Source organism: Vanessa cardui, chromosome 21, assembly GCF_905220365.1.
Source record: "Vanessa cardui chromosome 21, ilVanCard2.1, whole genome shotgun sequence".
Taxonomy (NCBI): Eukaryota; Metazoa; Arthropoda; class Insecta; order Lepidoptera; family Nymphalidae; genus Vanessa; species Vanessa cardui.
Genome location: NC_061143.1, coordinates 2985740 through 3006948, shown reverse-complemented (window position 1 = coordinate 3006948; position 21209 = coordinate 2985740). Strand labels below are relative to the sequence as shown.

Sequence of the window (21209 nt, the reverse complement as noted above, 5' to 3'; positions counted from 1 at the left end):
CTACTTGAATAAATTTTATTTTGATTGATTGATTGATAATGTATATAATTAATAAATTCGATTGTATAAAGTCAGAATTTTATTAGATAATTATTACCGACCTACTTTATTTTCTCTTTATTACATTATGATTATTGTAGCATTTTATCAATATAGGTAAGTGTAAAGACAAATTGGCCAATACCTTGTCGGTGACAACCAACGCCCATGTACATTGGCTCAAACATTTGCAACCCTGGTTAGCCAAGATGTTATGATGATATAACGTATCTCATTAGTATCGTATACTGATTAAAATTTGTTCTTGTAGAATATATTCAAATATGGAACACTGGCATTCTGAATTCAAAATTAGTTCTAAATAACGGACATAATAAAACAAAAGTTTGATTTGTAAATGTTTTATTATAAAATTCTTATATCACAATATTACATTAGTAATCTTCATGGATAGAACACACTTGCGCGTCTGAGCAATTGGAGAATCATTGATAAAGCAACACCCATACTAGTTGGGATTTTGATAGGCAGTCGCGCAAGTCTGTCGCAATCCTTAGTAACCGTACAGTCAACAAAAGCACCGATATGTAATTTTTATTTAATTAATATTAAATATTACAACTGAACTATTGTAAATCTAACATGTAAATCTAATTCAATATTTTCTACGTCTATATTCCTTACATCATTTAAATCAAGGCACACAAATAAAATATAACATAAATTTTTATCATTACAAACATCGATATTTTAACTTGATATAATATCAAAACTTTACACGAATAATCTAATCTACTAATTACATATAAGTGCATTATATATTATTTTACAATTTCGAAGTGCTTTCATAGGATTCCTTATACATATGATAATTAATTTACAGTTTTAATGATACCTCGTGTAAAACAAAACACGAACTTTTCACTGAGAAATATATTGAAATTAAATTCTTAGCAGAACTTTTCTAAATAATACGCGAAGTATACCAATTTAAATTCTGAGTGTATAAAACACAATAACAATTTCACAAGTTTGTACATATTGCTTGCTTGAAGTTAGTGATATTGTTACGAAGATTGAAATACTTTCTCGAACGTACGAGAACATTCTAGAAGGCGATATGTTTTGATGTTTTTCGTTATGGTAATAAGACATAACCGAACGCTTAATTGTCTGGTGTTCTTAGAATTAGTCATTTTTAAAAACAAGAGCAGGGCTAATTAGTAATTTGGAACTTAAGCGAAGCGTTAGGAATACAAAATGAAGAATTTCTTCGTGTCAAGTTTTCAATTGTTAAATGAGCTCTGGTTTAAGATTTCTATTAGATTCATTATATACATAAACTGCCTTTTCGATTGCAGAATAAAGATTTGTAAAATGCAATTGTACTTGACTCATTATCAAAGCCTTAATAAAATAATTATTTCATGTTTTTTACCGAAGGAATGAACATTTTATGATTTAGTCTCCATGTAATGTATAACAAGATAATAAAAAAACAACAAATTAATTATTTTATTTTGTTTCTGACTGTACAATCTGTCTACTAAAGAAATTTTAAAATAACTCACTGGCATTTCCACGTCTGAACCAATGCGATTAACAGTGTGATATTTTGCAAAGGATTTTTTATTGGTGGGCACTGTGGAAGAATTTTCCAAAATGTATGAATAGGGGATTAAAGTGTATTATTATTGGTTCATGTTGAATATGAACCGTATAATGGTATAAATATGGTAATGCTTCTGTTAAAATTCTTATCGTAAGAGATATGTAAATATATTACAACTATTAATTTTGATTTATTACATTAAAAGATAAAAATCTATTTAAAACATATTTGTAATCCAGTTACACAACTAATTACAAGTAATCATGTTCTCTTTTGTCTTAATAGCATTTATTTGGCCAAACTTTACCGTTAAAATAAAATTACGTAGATATAATATTACTAGACAGTTCCGATTTATAAATAAAACAAAATATCTTGGAACCCGATCAGTGCGTCATCTACGCAGTCCAATCTAAATCGCTAAGGAACCCAATTGAAAACATATAAAGACATCACATCGGAACATCCATTTAGAAGTGTCATAAATAATAATAATAATAATAAACCAGTCCCACTCCATATATATATAGGTCTGTCAAATAGAAAATGCATAAAATATATCAAATACGTAGACTACACTACCCAGCTTTAATTTAAAATGTCCGTCATACATAGTGCGAGATTTTATATCCAACAAGTGAAATAAAAAGCAATAAAGTACTAAACGTGTATTTATTGCAGGACGATATTCTGAAACATATATTTATCTCTTTCTAGCACAGCTACTTTGCCATATAAATGTCAGATTCGAATGTCATTTTATGTGAACATGTTATCTTTTTCATGTAACACGACATTGAATTTTCATTGCAATAGCTGTGATTTTAAAAGTGTGCTCAATGAAATACGTCCTGACGTATTCATGGATGTAATGTTACATTACACACGACTGGGTTTGTCAATACGCTTCTTCACAGACGATGTCCAATTAATACGAATGATATGTTTCGAACGAAGTATATAAACATAGTTTTAAACTTGTTAGGAAAATGGAAGGGAGGCAAACATGAATAAGGGGAGCGAGATGACCAGTGGAGAGACTAGTTACTAATAATGGAAGATTCTCAATAAATAAATAAATATTTGACAACTTCACATACAATACTCTGATCCCAATGTAAATCAGGAGGAAAATCCGGTACCACAAATATCCATATCCAAGACAACATAGAAAACTAATTAACTTTTTCTCCTTTGACTCAGCCAGGATCGAATACGGGACCTCGAAGTGGCGTATCCATGAAAAAATGTACACACCACTCGACCAAGGAGTTTGTCGTCTTGAAATATCTGAGTAGGTGTATATATAAATCCTTGGGGCGAAGTATTATAACATATAAAACTATGATACGTTCCCGAATCTATTCAGATCTAACTTTGATCAAACGCGTCTGATTTGAACTAAAATTTGTTGATTAAGTTTAACTTCGAGTCGAGATGGCCCAGTGGTTAGAACGCGTGGATCTTAACCGATGATTGCGGGTTCAAACCCAGGCAAGCACCGCTGATTCATGTGCTTAATTTGTCTTTATAATTCATCTCGTGCTCAGCGGTGAAGGAAAACATCGTGAGGAAACCTGCATGTGACAAATTTCATAGAAATTCTGCCACATGTGTATTCCACCAACCCGCATTGGAACAGCGTGGTGGAATATGTTCCAAAACCTTCTCCTCAAAGGGAGAGCCCAGCAGTGGAATTTACAGGCTGCTATTGTTGTTGTTGTGAAGTTTAACTTCTATTCGATTGCGATAAAGTAATCATTTGTAAGTATTATTGACGCTCTGATCTAGACATCTCGTCCGACTTCACTGGAATATATAACACATTGTTTCAAACTTGATGTTTAAACTTTACCATTTACGTAACGAACGCAATAGAAGATCTTAAAAGGGATAATTATCTTCTGTTTTTGAAAGACTTCATAGATACTCCAATCCTATAGGTTAGTAAGATATTATATATCGTATAGCCTTCATCGGTATATGACCTATATAACACATAAATATTCTTTCAAATCGGACCCGAAGTTTCTGAATTTAGCTCCTTCTATTGGACAAAAAATTTCATTCTTCAGAGAGACGAATGTCCGATGATTGGGCTTAATTCAGCTCCTTCGAAATTAGTACAAGCAACTATTATTTTAAACTACTGCCAAGAAACAAATGGGAGTGTACCAGTTATAAAGGAGAATTAGTCACACTACTTACTAATACACGCGTCTAAACAAATAAGGTGAAATTTTGTATGTCTATATATTGCTTACACTTTCACGCAAAAGCTGCTCAATGGATTTTAATGAAACTCTTAAATAATATAGATTATACATTAAAATAACACATGGGTTCTAATTTATAAATTTGTATATATAAGCGCTAAATCGACGACCAATATTATACACCAACCCGCATTAGAGCAGTGTGGTGGAAATTGCACTAAATTTTCTCCTCAAAGAGAGAGGAGGCCTTTACAGGAGGAAATTTACAGGCTGTTGTTGTAATATATGAAAAAATAGTGAAACATAATATGCGATGCTATGCTTACATGTATTGACGATGAAAAACGTAAATTTGAACATAATGACCACAACTGTTCTGCTTATTTATATAAAAAAATAATTATTAAAACCTTCTTTGTAACAAAGTATAAAAATATTCATTTTCATTATTAAATTTCTCTTTTGTTTTATTTTAACAAAACCCCAAAGGATATTTGTTGTACTAAAATAAACAGCCTTTGTAAGCAGCTCAGCGAAATTCAGATCAAAAATTAAATTATATGTGCCTCGCCTAGAACGTGTGTGTCATATATTAACTTGACTTGGCTTTTCTTCAATAACAGCCGAAATCGAATTAACTTACTTGCACAATGTTATCTTACTTAAAATAATGCAATCAATATCTTTGTTATTAACATGCTTTAGATGTATTTTTAAATCGGTCGAATAATTTTTTAAAAAAAAAGAAAAGCCGTTGTCGTTGAATTCTAATGTAGATTTTGTAGTTATAAGTAAATAATTTAATCTAAAGCAATATTTTATAAACATTTGTTAATTTAACAAGTATGATATGCGAGTTTATTTAATTACAATTTAACATTAAAATTTGATATTTTTTCTAATAAATCTTTTCTAAATATATAACAATGTAAGATGTACATTTAACTTCTATTTTAAATTTTAAAAGCATTTCAACTTCGTGTAAGATAAGATAAAAGTGATATATTATTACACAGCATTTGAAAAATGAAGAGAGATTTCTACTTAAAATATTTTTATACAAAATACTTTACTAGCGATATGTTAGAACTGTACATTTTTTACATTTTCGATTTCGATCCTTGGACGGTAATCCAGTAACGGCTTGCTAAGGATCATTAGTTCTGAAACACTGGACAAGGGAATCTCTTATATATTTTTTATTCACAATAAATTTTGGTAAATCTAGAGTTTATATTCATAACATGTATTAATAAATACATATACATTTCGCTCAATTACACAAGCGTATTTGAAACTAAAATCGAGAATAGTAACTCATTTGATATATTTTTTGTATACTGTATCTTTTTATATAAATTAGTAAATTCCATTAAAACTTTTAAAGTAGAGGTTTCCTAAAAACCTGAGTTTCCTCGGCTTCGATTGACCGATGATTGCGGGTTCAAACCCACTGAATTGTATGTGTTTAATTTGTGTTTGTAATTCATCTCGTGCTTGTCGAAACGTAGAAGATGTGTCTAAATTCAATCACACTTTGCAGCATTTGAATCCAACCCGTATTAAAGAGTGATATAGGTTCCAAATCTGCTCAAATTTTTTTTTGTCACTTATTACGTTATTAAATTTTCATTAAAAATTAATACTTCACTATTTTGTCACAAGTGTATTAGTTATATCGTCAAAGTAAACATGCGAAGGGTCGTTCAAACTCCACAGCCTCGAAGTTAGCCACTTTATGTGTTTACATTTCCCTCACTGACCTAATTAACTACTGCATTTTAATTATAGGTCTACTAACAAAATTTCTCAGGTAATTTAATTTCATTAATTTGATAAACGACAAGATAAAGTATTAAGTGAAGCTTCATCAACATAAGTTAAAAAATTCAAGGTTGAATTTGTGTACAACGTAAAATGTTCCTTTTAAGTAGAACTTTTTTGATAATAAGGCTTATAATAGTATAAAAAAGTTTTAGCTGTTTCGACATTTTCATTTTGTCTTTGTATGTAACGAGAGCTAAATAACTAAACAATTAAGGCATTTTGTTTGAGATATCAAGTGTAGCCATTTTTTTCTTGGATACCCAAAGGATTATCCTTTAAGAAAATATCTCAACTCTCAACAAAACATCATAATAACGTCTTTACATAAATGTCAAAAAGAAAAATGTTTCGTAATAAGAGAGGCCTTAATTCTTAAAACTAGACGAATAACAAAAATAAAAAATTCACGTTCATAATTTTAGTCGAGTTTACTTCGACAAAGAAACAAAATACTTCTAAATTGTTGTGATCAAGTATTTTACGAATCTCTTGATTAACTTTTTTATATTACAAATTATAAATATCGTCGATGAGAGATACGTCGTTTTAGAAATTATCATATAATACCATCAATTAAATTTAATTGAATAAAATGATTTTGAGTCGAAGTTATACAGATATTAGTTTCGAATGTTATACAAATCTTACCTTTATAATTCATTATAAATAAATAACTGATTTTATAACTTTTTTTTAATAATAATAGAACTTACACTGTACTCTTCATAACTAACAATCAGTTACCAGAATAGAGTGAGTTTCACGTTCACTACAAAATTAACAAATAGTAATATATATAACTACTAAAATATACGTGGCCATGGCGCAGTAAAAGCTCGGAGAAGAGCTTTTGCCTGCAAGAAATTAGATCATATATTTAGAGATTAATTCGACATATCTAGAAAGTTTTTGCACCCGATTTTTGCACGTTTGTGATTTGGAATTTGATTGTAAACATAAATTAAGCATTTAAAAAGAACAAACAAATGCTTTTCTGGATTTGAACCCGTGATATCCGCCCATCATTTATTCAAGACGGTATATTGGATCTCCAATAGACGCGAAATATAACGAATACTTATTCAAATTTCACTGTTAATCAATTATTATCAATTCTCATAAAAGTATTTCACAGTTGAAAAATTAAGAATTATTTCACCGAATCAATGAAACCTTATCCCATGTATTAATAAAATAATATTTAACAATTTTTAATTGCAGAACATTGGCCTCGTATTTAATAAAAACGGTAATACATAATTTGTTTCCCGAAACGAAAGTAGCCGATTATGTTCACAATTTAATATTCTACAAGCGTCAAAACTTCAAGCATCAAGACGCTCTCATGAAAATATTCATTAAAACTTCAAATGACCTCCATTTGATAAATTTCGCGTCATTCGGTATTGTTTATAATTCTAATATTTCGTTCATCAAGCTGAAATATGATCGTCGGAATAAATTTCGACGACGCTTTATTAATATTAATTTGTTCCCAAAGAAATTCTTGCGTTATCCAGCCTTTCTTATTTGTCTGTCCGATCTAGAGAGGTCACCTTACGTCGCCGTGACGAGTTCCGAGGATAAAAAGAAGAGATGTAAGCAGGAGACTCATGTAGCTCGTTGTGGTTTTGACTCCACTCTGCAGCTCAGCAAGACTAGATCCTGTGAAACAAAATAAGGCATGTTATCTATCAGTCAATAAATTGATAAATTCTACATGTTATATTCGTAACTTTTATATGATATTAATGAACCTAACTATCGATATGCTCTTTATGTATGTGTGGTTTTACTTTTTTGTAGTACATACTATATCATCGTAAAATTGTAAATACTGTAAGATAATAATCTAATTGTACACTAACAAAAAAATGTGAACATATTGAACACACAATAAAACATTAGTAAGTAAGTAGTTTCGTAATATTTAGGTTAGAGTTTTTATAAGTTAACCGAAATTTGGGGCGAAAAATCCCAGTGGTTAGAACGCGTGCATCTTAACCGATGAATGCGATCAAACCCAGGCAAGAATCACTGAATATTTAAGTGCTTAATTTATGTTTATAATTCATCTCGTGCTCGGCTGTGAAAGAAAAAATCACGAGGAAACCTGCATGTGTCTAATTTCATATAAATTCTGCCACATGTGTATTCCACCGCATTGGAACAGCGTTGAGCCGAGATGGCCCAGTGGTTAGAACGTGTGCATCTTAACCGATGTTTGCGGGTTCAAACCCAGACAAGCACCGCTGTTTCATGTGCTTAATTTGTATTTATAATTCATCTCGTGCTCTGCGGTGAAGGAAAACATCGCGAGGAAACCTGAATGTGACAAATTTCATAGAAATTCTGCCACATGTATATTCCACCAACCCGCATTGGAACAGCGTGGTGGTATATGTTCCAACAGGCTGTTGTTGAGGAATAGCATGGTCAAATATGTTCGAGATCTGCTGCTCAAAGGAAGATTGCCTTAGTCCAGCAAAGAGAAATTTACAGGCTGTTGTTGTTACTTCGATAGATTATAGTTGCCCGAAAAATAATGCGTTAATTTGTAAGAAGTATGTTACGGTTCAACGATATATATATATATATATATATATATATATATATATATATATATATATTGTCACTCATGGCATTATAAAAGTTGGATATACGTAGTTGACCTTATTCAATGGGGCGTTACCGATAAATACGTCACGCGCAAACTTCACACCCTGTATATTTTAATTGGAGGGTCACAGGGAGGAGGAGGGTCACAAGTTCATTAGGCATAATATCTCGCTCTAAATTATAAGATCCTAAATAATAAAGTTACTTCATATTCCGATGGTTAGTAAAAAACTTTTAATATACATTTATTACTAAAAGTGTTTTGAATTTTTAGAATTTATAAAAAATTATAAAATTGTATATGTCATGTAGGTTAACTTTTTTTCTGCGATTATTATTGCGAAACAAGACCTCACGATCGGTCGTCTGTTATTTCTAATAAAACGTAGTAAATGTACTCCCTAAAAGTTCAATATTGTTTCATACAAACGTTATCAAATTCGGTTCATTTGTTTTTCATGAAACAGAAACTGATATACTAAACTTTTTTTTAGATTTTGTTTTTAAAATTCCTTAACTCCAGCAGAACTTTACATTTAAGATCTGTTCCCATGGAACAAAATCTTACCCCTTAGTCGTGAATTTAAAAAAGGAACTTTACACAAATACAGTTTATTTCGCATTTATAATATTATCATTGATTGCGTTCCATTTTTTATCTCGTTCTAAATTTAAAAATATTCGGGCACATTTTGTTTTTAAAATTCCTTAACTCCAGCAGAACTTTACTTTTAAGATTTGTACAGCATCGTCTCGGAGCTTAAAGTTTAGTCTCGCCTTGTTTTCTACTTCTCTAATCTTAAACTTAACATATTCGGTTCATCCTGTTTACAGTCCAGCTTCTCCATCTCGAATAGCTAGTTCGAGTCGACTATTTAGAATTTGCTTGGTGTATCTTAACGACATTTTGATTAGCTAGTTTATATGTAAACGTATAAGTGTTCTATATAGTTGAGCTTCATCAACATCGAATTTAGGTTGGCCACATTGTGTATATAAAGTTACATAATTGTTTGTATTATTTGTTCAAATTTAATCAATTGTAGCATTTTCATTTCCTGTATAGATATATAGACTTTAGGCTAATTTATTTTAGCTTATTTATAAAGTAAATATTTTTGTAGGTCAATATTATTCAACAGTAATTTATATATTTTTAAAGATTAAAGAGACGATGGGTGTATGAAAGGCGATAAGGCTGGAAAAAATGTTACTTGTGAGGTGACGTCAGATAGAAAAGTATGGGAAGAAGACATGCAGCATCGTCCCCAAACCCAAAATGACGACCTCCGTGGTCGAGTTTGTGCACCGGTTTTCATGCTACTCCGACGTACCGAGTTCGCTTCCCGGCCGGGTCGATGTAGAAAAGTTAATTAGTTTTCTATGTTGTCTTGGATCTGGGTGTTTGTGATACCGTCGTTACATCTGATTTTCCATAACACAAGTATTTTCGCTACTTACATTGGGATCAGAGTAACGTATGTGAATTTGTCCAATATTTATTCATATTCATATAAAGAAAATTGGGATAAGGACAGGATGATGATTGAATATTTTTAAAAATCGAAGATAAAGTGAAAAATTTTCTAAAGGATTCTATTGAATCCATTCCTCACCATTGTAAAAGTAACCTAACTTCTTTAAATATCAAAGGAAAACTTGGAAAGTAATATATTTCGAAAAATCAATTCCATATGAGTACACAATATCACTTCCTAGTTGAATAAAGATATAAAACCCATTGAATATACTCAAACTCAAACTCAAACTCAAATAACTTTATTCAATATGGAAGCATTACACTTTCTTATTGATGGTCAATTGAAACACTACCACCGGTTCGGAAAATAAAATACCCTGACCTGAGAAGAACCGGCGAAAGAAACTCAGCGGGTTTTTTTTTTTATTTGTCTCATATATTATTTAAACAATTTAATATGAGATGAAATAGCCAGGAGGCGATCGTTTCATTCCCAAGGTGTGCTATCGATCATAAACTCATTAATTGTATAGCAACCTTTTGCACACAAGCGTTCCTTAATAATTTTCTTAAATTTGGCAACAGAGGCATTTTGAACGCTTTCTGGGATCCTGTTGTAAAACCGTATACATTGCCCCACAAAGGAGTTACTGACTCTATGTAGTCGAGTAACAGGAGTAACAAGTTTGTGTTTGTTCCTTGTACCAATGCTATGAGTATCACATTTTCTCATGAAATCATTAATATTTTTTCGTACATACATAAAATTGCAGAATATATATTGAGAAGCAACAGTCAATATCTTGATTTCTCTAAATTTATTCCTTAACGATTATTATATATGAAAGTCTTATATAAATTACAAACGACCCGCCCAGGCTTCGCTAAGGTGCAGAGCTCATACTAAATGTACAGCCGAATTTGTGTATTTACGACATCACATTAGAAACTTCTCAAATTATCAGTGTTTCATTACAATATTATGAATGTACTATATACAAAAACCTTCCTCTCAAATCACTCTATCTAAGAAATACAGCATAAAAATCCGTTGCGTAGGTTTAAGCATACATAGGGACAGAGAAAGCGACTTTGTTTTATACTATGTAGTGATTATTATTACCAGCTTACTTGGCTTTACTAACTTTAGCCGACAAAATCGTTGGATACTTGAGACGCTCACATTTGCATGGCTTTAAATTTTGCCTCATCCGTTGTATTATAATATTTAATTACAAAAGACATATTTACTTGGTACTAGGTCTCTGCGCAAACCCGTCTGGGTAGATAAGAGAGGTTTCAAGATTATCCGCATAGGCTTGAGTAAATGCCAAATATTGGCATTCATTCAGATTTATCCTTCTGAATTCGCATCCGCAACGAATTAATGCAAGGTTTTAACAAATGTGGACTTTTTAACTTTGACAAGTAAACATATGTTATTGTAAAGAAAGCAAGCCATATCTTCGTAATGTCAAGACGAATCACTCATCAGTTATTCTACCGCCAAATAACGATACTCGGTATTGTTGTGTTCCGGTTTGAATGGTGAGTGAGCCAGTGTAACTACAGGCACAAGGGACATAACATCTTAGTTCCCAAGGTTGGTGGCACGATGTAAAGAATAGTAAATATTTCTTTCAGCTTCATTGTCTATGGATGATGGTGACCATCGGGGGGCCTAGGCCTTTGCTCGCCCGCCAACCTATGCTATAAAAAAAGAATGTTAACGAGCGTGACAGCCTATCCAAAAATGTTAACGCAAAGTAATGTAAACGCAAGCGAAACCTAGTAGATCATATTTTTTTTATTTGTAAGCCGCGTGATGGGTGGTAAACATGTCACCGTTCTTGATTATGGTAACTTTTTCTCGAAATAATAAAAGTACGATAACATGCAGTATGAGAATTTAATAAAAAATTAGTCAACAGGTAATTTTTTGGATTCAGTCATGAAAAATTCTGTACTATCGAGTTGATTAAACATAAATATTCCTTTATGTTTCAGATTTCACGATTCAATGCTATTTCCGGTGGCAACTAAATATTTAATGAAACCGGCCGTTTCGAATGAATTGACTACAAAATACGAAGTCATAGAAAATAAAATTCAATTAGAATTTTTTTTTTTTACCTAAAATTAGTACAAGTAGTACGGATTCCCATGGATAGAAGAAAATGATTGACCAAAAGGAGAGTCTTCCCGAGACACGGAACTCTTTTTTATGATATAGATTACTACCGCCCAAAGACAATGGCGTTGTAAGAATATTATTAATATATATAATATTCCTATATCCCCGGGAAGTAACTAAGATGTTATGTCCCTTGTGCCTGTAGTTACACTAGCTCATTCACCCTTCAATCCGGAACACCTACCCAAACGGGCTTGCAACAGCCCCAATACCAAGTAAAACACGATAAATATATAATATATATGGTATATGAGTACATATAAAAAACGTCGACGAGCTGTATACAGACATTTGTTCATTAGTCATGGGAAACCTTACTTGATTATCTATTGTAACGATAAATATTATTTTTATCAACTATTTTGATAACGTTAATTATTGGTGTATATGCAATAGAAAACAATATTTGAATAGTGTATTAAAAAAATAAAGATTTTACGTACAATATATAAAACCTTTTCAGTGCCTACAAATGTATTAATTATATCACTACGTATTTATATCTTATTTTGGTACATATATTCATGTATATATGTAGTTAAATCGTCGTTATTGTAGGGTCCTTTACGCAAAGGTCGTCTGGAAGAGATTGCTTTATCAGCAATATGACCGTCTATGTATAACTTAGCTCGATTTGTGTTTAAAATTTATTTGGACTAATACGTATTTACGAATATATTGCTTTAATGATTAATTTTAATTTATAATTAAAACCAACTCATATTCCCTATGAATTTGAAAGAGTATCTACTATCTTATATTTTAAATTTAAAAATGTGCCTTCAAACGAGGCGCGAAGAGACATTTTGCGTGCAAAGCGAGGGTGACTAGTGTAGCTCATTCTTACTGACTGTCCTGGTCGCCCTCGCGTTTGAACTCCACTTCGACTTACCATCAGGTGAAGAGGAGTTATATGCATACCCGGAACGTATAAAAAATACATTTTGTATCCCAAATATTTAATAGTTTAATAAATAAAACCTTTAACAAAAAGAAAAACCGACTTCGAACAAAACAATATTTTAAAACAAATTAATATGCACTAAAAAGTAATAGAAATAATTGCGTATTCAAAATATTTTTAGAGTCCTTCTAAGTAAAATGAAATGAAACATATTAGACTACTTAAAATTCGATTTACGGTTATATAATGTAGTTATAATTATTGTTATATTAGGAGCCGGTGTTAGCCACGAGCATGCGTCTCAACAATCAAAAGAAAGAAGCGATATGAGTCCCTTGATTGACCCAGTATATTATCGTTTAAAACCAAGGATGCCAACAGCCAACCTCCTTTTTGAAAACAGTAGTACACTGTTAATCATGATGAAACTTAACAAAAGAATACTCAGCATCGTTAACGAAGCGAATGCGCTCATAATGCATAAATGTACGATCCAATTGTAACAAGTTTCATGAAATTCATATCGGTAACTTCATTTAAATAACATGCAGATTTCAAGCTACTTGCAGCGCTGCAATAATTGTTGATCCTTGATATTGTATAAACGATGTAATTTATGCAGCGTTAAATTGTCTGTCGGATGATACCGTGGGACAATATCCATCGCTATCAATAAACAGAATTTTCGATTGTTTTCGATTTTCATATTGTTGTTTATTTCACTTCTGATCGAATGTTACTTTAAGCGTAAAGCGATTTGGTCTTTATATAATATAGATTTTATTTTGCTTTAATAATATCAGCATGTTGTTAATATATTGTTGAATATTGGTAAAATCAAATCTTCTGGATGAAGACTGACCTAATATCGGTCATTATAAACTTTAAAAACTAGCTAAGTACGATAACATATGTATATGTAGAATTGCTAAGACATAGGTCTATGAAAATTGTTTGATAATTTGATGTGACGGATAAAATATTACCCACCAAACCAGTTTTTACTTAAAGGCAAACATTACCAGAATTTTGGCCTCCTAATTTACGTTACGTTACGTTAACAGCCTGTTAATTTCCCACAGCTGGGCTAAGGCCTCTTCTCCCTTCGAGGAGAAGATTAGGAGCATATTGTGGCAGAATTACGTTAAAATTAGCCACATGCAGGTTTCCTGACGATTTTTTCCTTCACCAGCTCGGGATGAATTATAAACACAAATTAATCACATTAATATTCAGTGGTGCTTTTGAGCTTGAACCCGCAATCATCGGTTAAGATGCACGCGTTAATCAATGGGCCATCTCGGCTCCGAATTTAAACTATATAACTACTAATATAACAAATAAATATAGGTAAATTAATTACTTAATAAAAATTGCCAGCAAAAGAGGCCTTATATCAAAGAGTAGTTGTTAAAGGAAATTTGTTCAAACCTTGTAATACATGAACTCTCGCAACTGTCCTTATCGATAAAGGTGCTTCCAGAGCGCAGGTGTAGTTGCCCGCGTCTTCTACTTTAAGATGTGCCACCTGCAAAGAGGAATACATTTAAAATATTGCTTGGCATGAATTGATAATGATGTTAGAAGCTGTATCAATGATCGCATATCATCGATTCATTGTGTTCTAATTTCATTTAAAACATTTGCTTTTTAAAATGTGTGTAATATCAGAAAGGATTGTTTTGAAACACCTTCTAATAAAGGAGGTTGATTGATGGTTATTATATTTGAGTATGATGATCCATTTAGGCTTCCAAGCACGTGGGCTTAATTTCGTAAGTGTGTGTTTGTATGCATGTTTGTCCTCATATTTCTTAGAAGTCGTATTGAGATACATAATAAATTTTCGATCTAAGTTAAGTAGTGTAAGTTTCATTAAAATCGGTCCAGTAGTATCGTACATTTATATTTTTTAATTTTTAGTTTAGTAACTGTTTCTAATTTTGAATTAGGAATATTTAATATAGAATATCATGAATAATATGGAATTATTAATTATTTAATTAATTTTTTATTACAATACAAGTGCTGTTAAATATCTTAAAATTTGTATTAAAGTTGATACTATAGCAACATCCAATGGGTCTATTAACAAACATAGATAGTTTTTAATTAATACACGTTGGAATAAATATAATCATCAATACGATATCAAATACCAAGACTCTTCAATATTGTATTACGATTGAAATGGTGAGCGAGTTAATGGCAGACACAGACTAACATCTGAGATACAGTACAGTGATAATATAATTCTGTCTGGTTTGCTTGCAGATCCAATGTCTACGAACAAAGTGATGGCTTACCGTCTGGTGCACTATTCCCAATATCAATTAGGAATTGAAATATAATAATAACTGATATTTTCAACATTTAACAATCACTAATATTTACATAGTATAAAATAAAGTCGTTATATATGCTTTGATCTTTAAAATTTCGCAACGGATTTTGATGCAGTTTTTTTTTTAATAAAAGTGTGATTCGAGAGGAAGGTTTTTATATATAATACATGAACAATATAGTAAAGAAATGCTGACAATTTTAGAAGTTTCTAATATAATGTCGTAAATAAACAAATTCGGTAGTGTATGTAGTATCTGCATTGCACCCTTGCGAAGTCAGGTTTTAGGTTAGGTTCTACTTAAAAATGATTAACAAAGAGACTGATTAAGGCAATCAATATATCTCGGCTAGAAACGTTCATTGCACCTGTGCGGAAAGGTTGAGCATATTGTATAAAAAAATTCACCTAAGCGGAATAAATTTCAGTAATTTCGAAGCTCGGTTTCCATATTTTTTTTGTCTACGACACTTATGTTTTATATATTCACGCATTCAATTTAGTCAGCGAAATGAGATGTAAGAAAATTCTATCCTTACACCGTACGAATTTTCATAATCGGTATATTGTATAAATTTTGTTTTACCGTGTAATTTTTGTGTAAGAAAAGCCTGCGTCAGAATTATATGGTAAATTTACTTAATTAAAGGCAGACATTGGTTATGGTTAATACTAGTCATGACCCGTGGATCCGCTCTTATTTTAAGAGTTTGTCTGTCAGGTGTTAGGTATAAAAAAGTGGCTTACGATAGTGATGATGAGGGTTTTCAGGTTCTCATAATATTAATGCAAAGCATATAAATATGGGCCTGATTTATAAACCTCATTTGGTAAATACTTTATTCAGCTTCAGCGTTGAATTTTCACTCACCTTCAACATCAATTTAATATTCAACAACAAACTCAACCTTAGTTAATTTTAAATAATGACCATAAATATCAATCGGTATTCGAGTGGTAACTTGGTGGTAGGGCTTTGTACAAAGCTCATCAATTATTCTACTGTCAAGCAATAATACACAGTATTGTTGTGTGTTAGTTTGAAAGGCTAGTTAGTGTAACTACAGGATCAATGGACATGACAGAGTTGCCAAGTTGCCAGTATTGTTGTAAGGAGTAGTTAATATTTCTTAAGGGGATAATGGATATAACGATCCTGTGGCGCCCATTGAAATAACGGAGATGGTATCGCTGTTTTTTAGTGGGTATTTCGGTATGCCACAACGCTTTTGTCATGTTGGGCACCATCGAGTCCCACATACCCCTTACTTCTCGTAGGGGAAACGCGTAGTGCGTTTCCCCTACGAGAAATATAGGCGATTATGGATATGAGCGATGGTGGTCACGTTGGGCGACCTATTTGTTCGTCTGAGTACCAACACTATAATAATATAAGAAGAAGTACGCTTTAACAGCGAATCACGTATCTACATCGCCTCGATAACCCTGATTTAAGATATGTCAAAGCGGTTCAGTGGAATATTTAACTTTGAAGTCCTTTAAGCAAGTGTGTGGGTGAGCTGTTATCGGCTATTCCATAATAACTCACACATACATACGCTTAACGGTGTATCATGACCGTGCCAGAAGTGTGTCTGACACTAGCGTCAACAATTGTCGGCGAAAATATTTGGTCAGTTCTGATACGCTTCATACCTGAATCGCGTCGGTTTCGGCCAGTGACGAAAATCTCTAATTCTCAATACAAAAAAATATTTTGGAGCGATTTTCACAGCTTAAACTCAAAAAACTTTAGTTGGAACTGAACAAAATTTAAAAAAATGTAATAACATTGATTTAATTTTTATTGTGTCTGACTGTTTGTTCCAGCTAATTTCTGGCACGGCTGGCCTGATTTTAACGGCATTTTTACTAGCAGATAGTGGATGTAATAAGGAATAACTACTACTACTTTTATTTAAGAAATATGAATACAAATTCAGACAAATTCAAAGGCATACGAAGTCGTGGGCACAGCTAGTCTTACATAAGCATTCACTCAAATTCTGGCTAAGGATTTTAATATATCTTAAAATATCAGTGGATAAGAATAAAAGCGTAAGCGCCAAAGTTATTAATATTTGAAACAAATTGCCGAAATGACGAAGTATAAATTGTATTTCGTCCGCTTGTCATCGCCTCATGTTTTATTCATTGCTTGTCCGAATATCCAAAGGCATCTTCATAATTTTCGTCTCGGAGAGTTCGACGATTCTCAAGAAAAATAGATGTTAATGAGCTATGACTCTGCAATATTATGGAAATTGTTCGGGAACTTTGCGGAAATTATTTAATTTCGCGAGTTCCACGAAACGGTCAACTAATAAAAATGTTTTTGGTTTTTTTTTCGATAGGAAATCTACTAAATCACCCAGAACCAATAAGGCCTTATTTAAATATTATTTTCTGTAGTCAATGTTGTATTATGACATTTTTTTAGTTCTGTATTACTTAGTCTCCATCTTTCTGTCCGTGATAGTTAATCAAAAGTTTCACAATTGTGTATTCACTTTAAAAATAAATTAAATTAAAATAAAACAATTTAAGGGGAGCCCCCATACAACAGACATGACTTTTTGCCGTTTTTATAGATTAAACCCTGCGCGAGTTGTTATCAATTAACACTAAATAATTTACAGTTGTTGTTTTTTTAATTAAATAAAAATTTAAATCTCTACGAAATCAGTTTTCGTCAAACTTCAAATCTTAATTAAGAGACTAGCCTTCTAACAAGAATTTCATCAATCATTTCAAAATTGATACTATTAATCACTAGCTAACTGAGAATATTTCATACAAAATATTTAAAAAAAAAATACCTCTATACGATACTACAACCTCTTTAGTTTAAAATAATTTACTTCGTAGTTCCTTAGGGATCATTAATTATATTTAAAAAGCCTTTCGATGACGTCACTACGTTCATTGCTGGTCTTTCGTGTATTTACGTAATGGAGCCTTAGAATCATTTTTATAATATAAGGTGCATGCAAATGGAAGTGGGATATTATCGAACTCAAAAACTTAGACATTAAAATAAAATCGACAGATGAATTAAATTCAATTCATTCTTGGTGGTAGGGCTTTGTACAAGCCCGCCTGGGTAGGTACCACCCACTCATCAGATAATCTACCGCTAAACAACAGTATTGTTGTGTTCCAGTTTGAAGGGTGAGTGAGCCAGTGTAACTACAGGCAACAAGGGACATAACATCTTAGTTCCCAAGGCTGGTAGCGCATTGACGATGTGAGGAATATACATTATACATCCATTAAACTTACTAATTGCTTGTCAAATAAAACACTATCACACAATTCGAAACAGGAAACCTGACCTGACCGGTGAAAGAAACTCAACGGGTCTTTTTCGATCAAATTAATTGAATATGAATAAACATAGCAAGAGATCGATTCATTACCAAATCACCAACACCTACGCTGTAAGAATTATGAATAAATCTTGAAATAGCCAATGCAACACCAAACTTGGGAGCTATAATGTTCAAGTCCAAACACAGCAATCCTGACTGGTACTCCAATGATCAGGACGTCTAGACTTAGTACACCAAAGTACCCACTAAAAAACCAGTATTTTCTTTCCGTCTTTTCGGGAGCATCACGGGATCGCTTTCGCAAGCTACCGTTGGTACTCAGACGGGTTTGCGTAATCATGATCTCCCTGTCCTTATGCCAATGTTAATTGAGGTCGGCGTAGCATGTCTTCTCCTTCCATACTTGACATTATCTCACAACTAACATTCTTACTTTTTGATTTGCACAGAATCAACATAAAAATTTTCATGGCTCTTTATCATGTATTTGTATTTAAATAATAAAATATTCGTATACATAGACGGTATATAATAATTGAATTAACTCGCTAAAAGCAAATTTTAACGAACAAACAATAGAGTCGACTGCCAGTGACATTGCACTGACGGTTTATTTTTTTATACTTCCAGAGTGAAACAAAGGCGCATGGTTGTTTCAGTATATTTCATTGGATGGCATTTGTCGCTTAAGCTCATTTAGAACTTGTTGAAACTGTGGCTTTTCTTGCTTTTAATTTATTAATCACTTCATACACAGACCACTATCCTCACTATAACAACTCGAGGGGTGATTTATAAAAAGTAGTCTATGTCCTTAACTAGATGTCAAACTATATCCATTAAAAATTTCATCGAAATCGGTTCAGCGGTATAAGTGACAATAATCTGTTAAGTTACTTCCGTATTTATAATATTAGTATAGATGAAATCGATCTATAATAATTAGTGTACAACAAGTATGTATAGTCTGTTATGTGGAAGGCAGCTATCATGGTATGGGCATGTAATGCGGAGAAATGAGGTACATATTGTGAGGAAGGCCTTGAGCATGGATGTGGATGGATATAGAGGTAGGGGGCGACCAAGGAAATGATGGATGGATTGTGTGAAAGACGATGTGGTTAGAAAGAATGTTACTTGTGAGATGACGTCCGACAGAGAGGTATGGAAGGAGAAGACATGCTGCGCCGACCCTAAATAAAATTGGGATAAGGACAGGAGGATGAAGTATGTATAGTCTGTAGTAAGTATACTCTTATAAATCTATGGAAAGGCAAATCCGTACTAACCGGAAAGAGTTTAAGAGCAAGAATAGCATCGTTACGTGGTTTCCGAGTCACGGAAATCTACATCATCAGATTATTATGATTACTTTTAACCCAAAAACATTCATCGGTCCCACCTGGGGGTCGAACCCAGGTCCTCAGGATTTGCGACAACGAGGCAGATAAGGACATAAACTACCCAACACAGACTAAACAACCTCAACAACAACAACAACAACGGCCTGTAAATTCCCACTGCTGGGCTAAAGGCCTCCTCTCCCTTTGAGGAGAAGGTTTGGAACATATTCCACCACGCTGTTCCAATGCGGGTTGGTGGAATGCACATGTGGCAGAATTTCTATGAAATTTGTCACATGCAGGTTTCCTCACGATGTTTTCCTTCACCGCTGAGCACGAGATGAATTATAAAGACAAATTAAGGACATGAAACAGCGGTGCTTGCCTGGGTTTGAACCCGCAATCATCGGTTACTGGGCCATCTCGACTTGCGAGATGAAACAACCTCAAATGTGTGTAAAATTACGAGCAGAATTGGTGGTTTTCTATTTTAATTTATAATAATTATGTGTATATTAAATGCGTTGTGATACTAATTAATGCAGGTTCGATAATCGCGGATTATAATGTTCGCTTATTAGTCACAAATACATTAATAATACGTTACAACGCCTGCTAATTACAAATGTATTTGTTGCAAGTATACCACTAATTTTATACTTTACTACATAGTATAAAACAAAGTCGCTATCTCTTCCTATATCCTTATGTATGCTTAAATCTTTAAAACTACGCAAGGGATTTTGATGCGGATTTTTTTAATAGATAGACTGATTCAAGAGGAAGGTTTCTGTATATAATACATGGACAATACAGTAAAGAAAATGATAATTTTAGAAGTTTCTAATGTGATATCGTAAATAAACAAATACTGTAGTACATTTAGTACTATTTGCACGCGAGTGAAGTCGGGGCGGGTCGCTAGTTAAAGATAATTGTTATAATCATTTATAGTATTCTCTGAAGTAAATTCCTGGCGATTTTTTTTATATTATATTTTGGGTTGTTTATTTGCAAAAGGAACTATCTGAAAACACATTCATAGTATGACAAGGTTTTTAGTTCGAATAAAACCTGTATGCAACACGTTCAAATAACTTCTAAAAACTTGATAGACGTGACTCACAATGACAGCGTACTGACAGTTTAATTTTTTTTAATTCTCAAAGTACTACAAAAGCCTATCATAGAAAAACAAAAACTAAATCAATAAGGGAAAAAATATTGGTTTTTTTTTAAAACGTACATTGTCCGACAACAGTTACTAACACTGAAATTGAAGTAAGAAGTTGATAATTGTTCCTAGTATTATTAGTATTTTATTTTGGACTATTTATC

At 32.4% G+C, this 21209-nt stretch overlaps 1 protein-coding gene across 1 annotated transcript in view; it reads right to left on the bottom strand.

Moving 5' to 3' along the window:
• Positions 1 to 4686: 4686 nt before the first annotated feature.
• Positions 4687 to 21209, bottom strand: part of LOC124538991 (titin-like) — a 68059-nt gene continuing 51536 nt past the window's right edge. The window contains exons 7-8 of the mRNA XM_047116287.1: positions 14284 to 14380; positions 4687 to 7320 (exon numbers count right to left, since the gene is read on the bottom strand). Coding sequence (XP_046972243.1) covers positions 7208 to 7320; positions 14284 to 14380 — 210 coding nt within the window. The 3' untranslated portion in view covers positions 4687 to 7207. The remainder of the gene's footprint in view (positions 7321 to 14283; positions 14381 to 21209) is intronic.